The 11,789-nt window shown below is 38.2% G+C and overlaps 1 protein-coding gene and 1 pseudogene across 1 annotated transcript; one reads left to right on the plus strand and one right to left on the minus strand.

Moving 5' to 3' along the window:
- LOC149209186 (transcription factor GAMYB-like) overlaps positions 1-10,273 on the minus strand; it is a 43,483-nt pseudogene extending 33,210 nt beyond the window's left edge.
- A 59-nt stretch (positions 10,274-10,332) lies between these two features.
- Positions 10,333-11,164, plus strand: LOC149209187 (GTP 3',8-cyclase-like). The gene has a single exon (XM_089398535.1). It carries the CDS (start codon positions 10,364-10,366, stop codon positions 11,162-11,164), a length of 801 nt encoding a protein of 266 aa, XP_089254661.1. The 5' UTR covers positions 10,333-10,363.
- The last annotated feature ends 625 nt before the right edge of the window (positions 11,165-11,789 follow it).

The following is an 11,789-nucleotide window of genomic DNA, read 5'->3' on the forward strand; positions in this document are numbered from 1 at the left end:
TAATAAAAAAAGGTTTCCTATAAGAAAAATGTTTTCAGTTGGTTCCCTACGACTCACCTAAAGAAAAAAACACACTTCCTTTATGCAAGCGTAAACAAGCATAGTACCATCCATCAACATAATGCCTTTGTAATTTTCAACTCATTTCGATAGTGAGTGAGCACTTTTGCTAACAACCTCCTTCAATTTGGTTGCATTTTTACTTCTATTTTCATGGGTTTTCTCAACTATCGGCTTTTGCACACTTTCGCTTTTGCAACTATCATGTTCACATTCGTGGTTGTCGTTTTGGATTTCTTTAAGTTTAATAAGCGATGTTTTCATGTTATCTTCACTCTAACATGTGTCACATTCAAGGTCGTTTGCATGTGCAAGTGTTGTTTTCATGTCTTCTTACATTCACAGGTGTCATTTTTAAGTATGTTCACCCCTATATGTATCATACCTTTGCACATCACTAGAGTTAGTTCTAGTGCACTTCTCTAAAATTAAACACTCATACATATCATTAGAATATGTGTCAGACAAATTCATACATGTCACACATGTTGATTTTTCCTAAAAAAAATCAACATAATCTTAAACATCTTGTTAAACTGCACAAGCTTCATGATTGCATTGATTTGTTGTATTTGTTTCTTGCTCTCACTGAAGCTCATGGTTGCTAACCCATCCTCTCAAGACTTCTAGATTCTGAGTGAACTTAAGAAAGAATATGACATTATAATGATGAATGAAAAATAATATGAATATGTGTAAGAGACCTGCCCTAAGGTCTACTAACAGATCTAATTTCTTCTGAAATTAAATGCGATAAGAGGTGATAACTTACTTACTTACATGGCTTTTAAACACATAAAATTTTATCATTTACATTCTAATCAGCATAAATTAAGGTGAATATTTCATTCTAATAAACTTTACAAGAGTATTTTATGGAGGAATACCTGTACCAGTGGCTGATGGAGATACCTTTGTCCTATTGCTCCTGCTGAATGCTCCTCTTGATGGACCTAACTGGATTTACCTCCCAACCAACTAGGAAATAATCCCTAGCCTAGGAAACCTCCATAGGTTCCATAGCCCTCTGAGCCCAAGTCCAACCAGATGTAGTGTGTGTGTCCAAGATGAAAGATCTAGACCAAGATAACAATACTTCCCTCCTCTCAACAACCCAAGAAACCTCCACAGGTTCCTAAGGTCTCCAGAAAAACAACAATTCCAAACAATCACAACTAACCCCACAATCATAAGCAAGACCCAACCTCCTTTTTCTCCCTTTCCCCTTCCCTTTTTATACCCTCCTTTCCTTCTCCACCTCAACCACCTCTCATTAATGTCATTAACTTCTCATCCATCCTTATAGTTGACTTCTCTTCTCCCAAGTAAAGCTGGGAGTACATCTGGAAATGTGACATGAATATAAAATTGGGAATTTAATGGGAAAGGACCATGTCTTCTCCCAAGTAAATATGAAAAGTACATTTGGGAATGTGAGATGAATATATATATTGATAATTAAATGGAGAGGACTATGTCTTCTCCCAAGTAAATGTGAGGGTACATTGGGGAATGTGAGATGTAATTACATGGAAAGGACCATGTCTTCTCCCTAATAAATGTGAGGGTACATTAGGGAATGTGAGATGAATACATATATTATTTGAAATAATGTAAGGAGACCATATCCTACCTAATAAGTGGGGAATTTGAATAATGGAAATCATGAATTTTATATTAGACCAATATTTCTCAATATTCTCAAATAATGTAAACATTAACAAAATTTGTAGGATAAGATTTAAGTGGGGCATTACATACACCCGTCCTTCAGAAAACTTCGTCCCGAAGTTAAAATGAAAATATGCAAGGAGTTTGAAAGCATAGCAAACCAGAGAGAGTTATAGCAATAAAATTTGATAAGTCAGACAATGACATTACTTCCCATCAAGAGTTTCCAACTGATCTATATCACCCTATCCATCCTGACCTACTTCCATTCCCACCCTATCTGTCCTCTACTGCTTTATCAGTGGCAACGACCATACTAACCACTGATAAAACTAACATGGTGGAAACATTGAATACATCGACCTAACTTCCCCAGCAGGCAACTGGCAATCATCATCACACGTCTAGGGGAGTGTGTCCACCAGTTCCCTCGCACGATTCCAGGTTTCAGAGGATACACGGTGGGAAATGCCTCCACCCCTCCTATAGGACTAGGGTCAATACCCTAATATGGACCACACCACAGAGCTGGTTGGACTTGTCATCGAATAATCCTGTCAGGTTGTCTTGCCACCTCATGAGATATCTCGTCCTTCCCTCTTGGCTATCATATAGTTCTTTTCCCCCTGCGGGTTAGCTCTCATTCATGCATTTATATAACAAAAAGACATATAATCATCACATTATTAAGTCTAGTATCCATGTGTCAATCTAGGAATTCTCACTAAGTCATTCATTTAAATAAATCATATCCACTTGAGCTATATATGAAGCAAAATAATTCTGATAAGTTACGCACTAGATAATCCATCACTAAGTGAGTCATACATGTAGTCCATACATCAACCATTTCTATCATCAATATCAAATCTATCAATTGATTCATATAAGTAGTTTTATGTATCAAACCAAATGTGTCAATATTACATAATGTTCATAAATAAGTAACATGGAACTGCAAAATAGAACCTTAACATAGGTATCTATCTAAGTCAAAATAGGCATCACAGATGCTCAAAAAAGTGAGGGGTTGTCACGATGCATAGTCTCTGCATCCTCCCAGGTAGCAGATCCTAGGCTATACCTGTCCCATTGGACCTTAACTTGGTCCACCGTGTGACGTCTGAGCTGTCGAACCCTACGGTCCAATATACGTAATGGTTCTACCATTACAGTTCCCATGTCCAAGACCTACAAGTCTTGCCAATCTAGTTTATGAGATTCATCAGAAACATAATGTCGTAAAACAAATACATGAAAAACATCATGAGTTTTATGCAAATGGGGCGGACGTACAAGACAATAGGCAACTGGTCCAATCTTCTCTTTGATCCTAAAAGGTCCTACGAACCGAGGTGACAATTTCGTCCCCTTTCCAAACTAGATGGTGCTTTTGTTGGGCCAGATATGAATGAAAACTTGGTAGCCTACTTCATAACTGTGATCAATCCTATGTGAATCAACATAGCTCTTCTATATATCTTGTGCTTCCTTTAACCTTTGCCGAACCTGCTTTACCTGTTCCTCCATTTATTGAACTAATTCCAGGCCAACTATCACTCGGTCCTCCAACTTTTCCCAACTCAACGATGTCTTGCAAGGCCTTCCATATAGAGCTTGATAAGGAGGCATCCCAATCGAACTGTGATAACTGTTATTATAGGCAAACTCTACCAATGGTAAGTACCTTTTCCATTGAGTCTGATTATCCATGACATACATCCTAAGCATGTCCTCCAAAACCTGATTTACTCTTTCAGTTTGCCCATCTGTTTCTAAATGATATGCAATGCTCAGGTTTAACTGAGTTCCTAGAATTGACTACAAACTTATCCAAAACCTAGACATAAATTTGGAGTCTCTATCAGAAATGATCTTTGTGGGCAATTCATGCAGTTGGATTACTTCATTGATAAACACTCGCGCCACATCCGTAACATTGTAAGTGTCCCTTACTGGGATGAAATGGGCACTTTTGGTCAATTTATCAACTATAACCAACATAGCATTGTGACTCTGGGAAGTGAGTGGCAAACCCACCACAAAATCCATGGAAATTACTTCCCATTTAGATGTAGGGATGTCGTGAGGTTGTAGGAGTCTTGTTGGATGGTGATGATCAGCCTTAACTTGCTGACATTCAAGACATTTGGCAACAAACTGGACTATGTCATGCTTCATGCCTGCCCAAAAGAAGAGTTTCCTTATGTCTGCGTACATCTTCTTTACCCTAGGATGTGCACAATAAAGTGCTCTATGAGACTCTCCGAGGATGGTTTCTCTTATACCCCCTTCCTTAGGTACATACATTCTCCCTTGGAATCTCAATAGCCCATCTTGTTCAAGGACATATCCTTCAAACTTTGGTTCTATCTGTTTCCCATTCTGGATAGCTGAGATGACTTTTAGATACCAACTATCTTCAAATAGTTGGTATCCGCTTCCTTAAATTTACCTTTAAGGCTACTAGGGAGAAGGTTCGTGGGCTCCTGCTTAGTGCATCCACCACTACATTCTCCTTTCCCTTGATGTATGAGATTTCAAAATCATACTCACTCATGAATTTGCTACATCGCCTTTGTCTGCCATTCAAATCCCTTTGAGTGAATAGATGCTTCAGGCTTTGATGATCTGTTCTTAACTCAAATCTTCTCCCAATGAGGTAGTGTCTCCATAGCTTCAAGGCAAGGCTAACATTACTACTACCAATTCAAAGTCATGGGGAGCATATAACTCTTCATGATTCTTCAATTTTCTAGAAGCATAAGCTATTACCCCGCCTTCTTGCATCAATACTGCACCCAATCCTTGTACCGAAGTATTGGTGCAGACAGTGAAGTATTTTCTCATGTCTGGTACTTGAAGGATTGGTGCACTAGTTAGTAACCTCTTCAGCTCTGTGAATGCAATGTCACATTCATTTGTCCATTCATACCTAACCCCCTTTCGCTGTAATGTGGTGATGGGTTTTGAAATCCTTGAGAACCCTTCCACAAACCTACGATAATACCCAGCTAGCCCCATAAAACTACGTACCTCATGGGAATTTTTTGGTACTGGCCAATCCATTATGGCCTTCACCTTTTTCGGGTCAACTGAAATCCCTTCTCCTGAAATGATGTGCCCAAGGTAATGGACTTTCTTCTTCAAGAAGGAACACTATGAAAATTTCCCATACAATTAATTTTCCCTTAAACAAGTCAATACTACCCTTAGGTGCTTTTCATGCTTCTTTTCATTCTTGGAACATATAAGAATGTCATCAAGGAAGACTTGCACTAATTGGTCCAAATACTTCCTGAACACACCATTCATGAGGCTCATGAATACTGCTGGTGCATTGGTTAAACCGAATGGTACAACTATGAACTCATAGTGCCCAAACCGAGTTCGAAATGCAGTTTTTAAGATGTCCTCCTCCTTTATCCTCAATTGGTGGGACCCAGATCGTAGATCGATTTTTGAGAAGACCGCTACCCCCTTCATTTGATCAAATAAGTCATCTATTCGAGGTATTGGGTACCTATTATTTATCGTGGCTTTTTTTAAGTCTCTATAATCTATGCACAGCCACAAGGAACCATCCTTCTTATTGACAAAAATTACTAGTGCACCCTAACGGGAAATACTAGGTCTGATCAATCCCAAGTCTAAGAGCTCCTTTAACTGCATCTGCAACTCACAAAGCTCTGGAGTTGTCATCCTATAGGGTGTCTTAGATATTGGTTCTACACCTGGTTTCAGATCGATGGTGAAATCAATCTCTCTTACAGGATGTAATCGAGGCAATTCCTCTGGAAAAACATCCTTGAATTCTGCCAAAACTAGATGTTGATCCAAGGAAGGTCCTTTCTGGTCACTTATAGTCTTGACCAAATATAGTTTTCAACCTTGTCTGAGACAATTTTTTACCTTCATCATGGATATGAATGGTAGGGACACTCCCCTCTTGATTCCACAAATATCAATTGGCCTACCTTCATCATCTAAACAGATCACCTTCTTCTTGAAACAGTCTACCAAAGCTCAATGAGCTTCTAGCCAATCCATTCCAATAATTACATCATACGTCCCCAATGCTGTGATGTATGCCTTCAAGTTAGTCATACATACCCCGAGGTTTACCTGACATTGGTCAACACTAGGCCCTATTGCTTGTTTTATTCCAGAAGCCATCTCAACTTGTTTAAAGTCATCGTGCTCATAGGCTACCAACCCACATTTTTCTAATGCAACTGGTGAAATGAATCTATCTATAGCACCAGAGTCAAACAAAATTTTAACTTTACTTTGTTTATCATACCTGAGGTTTCTACCACAGTAGATTGGTGTTCAACTTGCTGATTGTCAACTACTGCATAGATTCGGTGGTGGCTACCTGCTCTCCCCATTGGTCCTTTTCCCTCTCTTCGATTGTTATCGGTTAGAAACTTAGGGCAGTCCTGCTGGTAATGAGGTGCTCCACATCCCCAACAAGTGATGTGTGGTGGACCTTGAACCAAATGTTGTGGATTTATTTGGAAAGAGTTTATTCCCCTGGAACCCCTACACCTACTTGCTGCTCCTTTCATATGACTTTGATTTGTACGCACCCTTGAAGCTGTGGGTGATGCTACACTAGAAACCATTGAAATCCCTAATGCCAGTGTTCTAGGTATAACCCTATTTCCATATGGTGGTGGCCTCCGACTTCCTCCCCTTAGGAAGGTACGAGGGACCTTCCCCATAAACCCTGTTTGACATGGAAAGATGGCTCTGCCTTCACCCTTTAAGTCTAGGTGTTCTTCGACATAACGAGCCTATTCTACAACTTCTGCAACGGAGGATGGTTTCCACATTCGCACCATTGCCATAATCTTAGGTCTCAATCCATACATAAAACGATCCGCTTGGCACTGGTCAGTATCCAAGTAGGAGACATACTTGAACAATTCCATAAATTAAATTTCATATTCTTCTACAGTACGACCTCCCTATATCAGGGCATGGAAGGCTCCTACCTACTGTTCTTCATAATACGTCGAACCTTTCCTCAAATAATTCCCAAGTAACTATGTCTGGAGTGAGGTGTGGTTGATGCTCCAAGTTACCCCACCAATTCAGAGCACTATCTATGAGTCGGAATATTTCTATTTTGGCTTTGGAATTGGAGTTGTAATCCCTTAGTGCGAAAAACCTTCCCATCCCCTCTAACTAGGCTTCTGCACACTCATTGGCATGACCTCCTGCAAATTCTGGGAGCTTAATTTTTTGGAGCTTCCTATTAATGTCCTCAACTGGAGGTCTTCTATCATAGTCTCTATATCCCTCGCGGTTCCCTAACCCTGATGAAGGGTGTTCCCCTTCCATTTCATTTGTTTGGTGACCTCTTAAGGTTTCATTAATTGCTTCCAGGGAACACAAGATGAGAGTCAATTCTGGTGAAGGTAATGGGTTATTTGAAGGAGGTCCCTGTGAAGACTCTCCAGGGCCTTGGTTCCTTCGTGTCCTCACCATTTTTATTTGTTCAAAATCTGCACAATATCTAAGACTTATTAACACTATTCCTAGCATTTTCTTCCACACTCTAGATAGTCCATAGAGAACCCTAAGAAATAGATCAATTCAAGTTATGCCACTATGTAAGTGATCATTGTAGCTCACCTATGACTCACTATTCACCTATGACTCACTATGTTTGTGCCAAATCTTTTGATAAGAACAATGAACAATTTATACCGCAATGTGACTTTTTGCCATGTATAGCTTTGTTTTCCATCTTTTAGAAATCCAGCTAGCTAATGCTTACTGTGATATTTTATATGAAGCATACAAAGGCAAAAAAATTTCAATCACATTATCAAAATGCGAGAAGAGTATGTTTCTTCCAAACAACAGAAACCTCTTTTAGGTAATTGGTAGAATATCCTTAACAATATAAAACTATCAGCTGAGGAAGTTTGACACATAATTAAAACATTTAATAGCTTTGGTGTCCTCATATAATTTGTGTAAAAACATGGCCATTTTTTTTTATTAGCCATTCAAGCTTCACTTCAGCTCATCGGATTGTCTTTATAAAAGATTATAAAAACCTAAATGTAAAAGCTAGATTCCTTGTACTTGCTTTAATTGCATGCACACTCTATAACAGGATGACCACTGTATCCTTTTAAGAAATAAAAGTGTCAGGTTTCTTTAAGAAACATCAAAACATTACAGCAAATTGACAAATATCAGCCACTAAATCTTTTCCTAAAGCCATTCCCTGTTAAGCTATTGAGTTACACAGCTCAAAATGCAGTTGGTGAACCCAAAATATCATCATTCATTCATGCAATATATGAACCAGGAAAAGATTAAATGTCAATGCCATAAAAATACTCAAAACAGAAATATATAAAAAGCTTTAGCTCATCCAATTATGCTTGCGCCAGGAGCAACAAATCGTACAACCATCATGGACTAGAAACACACGTGAATATGTAGAATAAAATAGAGAGTAACACTTGTGGTTTTCATTATGAAAGATAATTTGATTCACCAGTTTGAATTTTTCCCAAATAACCTCTGTGTACTGTCAATAAATATCATTCCTGAACCCTTATCACCCTGTTGATCTCTTGATGAAGAGGAAGATGGCTTGGATCATCCAAGGAATAATTGAATGGTAGTAGAAGAGTATTATGTCTTAGGTTATTGAATTAATCTAAGAGGAATGTAATTTAATTCACTTCTAAAAAGACTATTGAGGAGCATCTTTTAAAAAAGAAATAAATGATCATGAGAAGAGCAGAAGAGACATTATGTAAACCAAGCATCAAACCTTCAAAATAGTGTCACTATCTCAAAGTATACATAGTAGGAAAATTAAGTTTCAATCGCATTCGAAGTCAATAGCTTAGATGCTCTGTCTATGTTATAGGAAATGCATATGGGTGGGTCATACCCTGTACATTTCCCATATTGAAATGTGGAAAGTTGGAAACATGTGTGGTATAGTTCGGAAATGCATTTCAATCCATATGCACACATCCCATGTCTGGGAAACACATTTGAAATGGCCTGAAACACATTTCCCAACTGTACCACTGTCCATACAGCACATTTCCAGAACAGTTTAGGTGATCTTTTGCTCTCCTTTTTTTTTTATACAGTGATGGCAGGAATCGATTTTGGATACCACTGGATCAAACACAGAATGCTGAAATTGCTAGACAAGAAGCAAGGTTTGAAAATAGAAAGGGAAAACCTAGAAAAGAGAAAAGTGTTCTTATGGGTACTACATCAAGTCAAGATAATCAGGATGGTGCCATAAGACGGGCAGATTAGCACTTAATAAAAATGGAGGTGAAATACATTGAATTGAATGGTCATAGAAATCAACTATCAACCTAGCAGAAAATAATAAAAATTAGTTCTGCATGAGTCGCTGTGTGTGGGTGTGCTTTTGATGAAATAACCTAGTTTGTTGCAATAGCTTAGCAAATCTAACTTTCCAAACTTAAGGAGAAGATGACTACGTTGATCTTGTAATAGAGTCATACTTGGGATTACATTGTGGTAGCAGGCCTTGTAGTCCAGTGCCTTAAATGAAGGCCCTCTCCAACTATGAAACTTAGACCATTGTCAAATATTTGTACCTTGTTATCCTATGAGATCAATACTACAATGGAAAAAAAAACCTTTACCTATGGCTGTCTTTTAAATATTACCTGAGAGTTTGGATCTCCAGTTGGTTCACTTGCTCCTAATGACCTCTAGGATTCGAAAAAAAACCATAATTTTGTTATCAAGGACAATAGAGTCATTTTTAAGATATACTATTCAATTTGTTTCAGTTCAATGGTGCATTGAGGGAGTTTGCTTCATTTCTTCACTAATTCTCGTTCAAGCATAAAATCCGTGTTTAAATTGCTTGGTATTTTTAGCAAATCAACAAGGGATCTCTCCTTTGCAACAAAACTGTTTGATGCATCCTTAATGTACACATCTGTATATTCCTGTGGCTGACTCCTATTGCTCACAATGTTGCTGAGAATAGAAAGACAACCTTTTCAAATATTGGTGCCACTTACAATTGCACAATTGATCATTTTGCAAAGAAGCCATAGCTCAGATATTAATGCAAGGTCCCCACAACTTTTCACTTGCACTCCTATGTTCTTCCAAAGGTTTTATCCCGTGAGACTAACCCAGATTCTAAAAGATGCTAGAGATATGGTGTAACCCTATTTTCTTATAAATGTTATTGTTTGAACATCTTTTGCTAAACTGGTTTGATGTTAAGTATTTCCATTGTATAAAGGTACTGGCAATTTATTAGTTCTATAAGACGGGAAATAAGTTTGGCAGAATTGAATTTTTTTATTTTTGTATTGTGCATGTTATAGATAAATGTTATATTTGTGAATTGAAATTTGTCATTTCCTGAAGTGGTTTTCTGCATGAATTTCTACCAGGATGACAAGATGCAATCATTATATTCCTATCCAGTACCTGCCAATTCTATGAAGTATTTCTCTTCATCTCTATTTTGGAAAGAGTAAGGCCAGTATCCCATGCTATTTCTAAACTAGGCTGGAGGTCATTGGCAACTTCTGCTGCAAAGTCTATCACAGAATTATCTGTGGAAAATGCAACTGTATCAGATATGCTTATTGATTCATTTGGAAGGATGCATACCTACCTGAGAATTTCCCTGACTGAGCGATGCAACCTAAGGTGTCAATATTGCATGCCTGATGAAGGTGTGGAGCTTACTCCCAAACCAGAGCTTTTGTCTCAAAATGAAATTATCCGCTTGGCAAACCTTTTTGTGTCTTCAGGTGTGGATAAGATCAGGTTGATTGGTGGGGAACCAACTATTCGACCAGACATCAAAGATATATGTGTTCGCTTGTCCAGAATAAAAGGACTCAAAACTCTGGCAATGACTACAAATGGTCTTACCCTAGCAAAGAAGCTTCCAAATTTCAAAGAAGCTGGATTGAATTCATTAAATATTAGTTTAGATACATTGGTTCCTGCAAAATTTGAGTTCTTGACTAGACGCAAAGGGCATGCAAAAGTTCTGGAATCAATAGAAACTGCTATCAGTCTTGGTTACAATCCTGTGAAGGTAAATTGTGTTGTGATGCATGGGCTAAATGATGATGAGATTTGTGACTTTGTAGAAATGACAAGGGAAAAGCCGATTATTGTGCGATTCATCGAGTTCATGCCTTATGATGGCAATGTGTGGAATGTCAAGAAGCTTGTTCCTTATGCTGAGATGCTTGACACAATTGTAAAACACTACAATGGTCTCCAATGGCTTCAAGATCATTCATCTGACACAGCAAAGAACTTTAAGATAGATGGATTTGTGGGAACTGTTTCTTTCATTACATCAATGACACAACATTTTTGTGGTGGATGCAACAGATTGTGTCTTTTGGCAGATACAAACTGAAAACGTGGAGGGGTGTTACTGATCCAATCTAGCAAATCATAGACAAATTGATGATACTGGGATAGACCATACCAGGCCTATCTGTTATCAGAAGAAATAAAATCAATTATGTTGAACTCTCTTATCTGACACAACTAAAATCTGCTCAAAATTTGAATAGACTGACCATATAAGAGACTATGCATCATGTGATGCTAACACAACCTCATATAGCAGCAGAAAACAAGGCAGAGCTCATCCAAAATAAGAGATGCCTTAAACTGATTCAAAGCCAGCCAGAGTTCAAGCTCAACAAGGTAAATTTGCTTCAGGGATACACAAAGGTGAACCTTCTATATCCCTAGTGGCCAAGGAAGACCTACCAAACCAGGCCAGATCACATAACATAATCCAACAAAAGCCTACCATTAACTTTTAAAGATGACAAGTACCCCAGTTTCCATCTTCCCAAAAGAATATATTCATCAAATATATCTGAGCCTGTGTTTGTGTAAAACATAAAATGACTAAATGGGAATGGAGAGGTGACAGGGAGAAAACTACGCAGCCAGCACAGAGAGCAAGTTGTTTTTTTTTTGGTTGGAAGAGCATTGAGAAATAGGCTCCAAGGGGATTCATGACTTCG

This window comes from Pinus tabuliformis, chromosome 1_2 (assembly GCF_031772625.1).
Source record: "Pinus tabuliformis cultivar Carrire ecotype Pingquan chromosome 1_2, CPIR1, whole genome shotgun sequence".
NCBI lineage: Eukaryota > Viridiplantae > Streptophyta > Pinopsida > Pinales > Pinaceae > Pinus > Pinus tabuliformis.

Bases quoted from the DNA above. Each gene is read 5' to 3' on its own strand.
- LOC149209187 (XM_089398535.1), top strand. From the start codon at position 10,364: ATGCTTATTGATTCATTTGGAAGGATGCATACCTACCTGAGAATTTCC.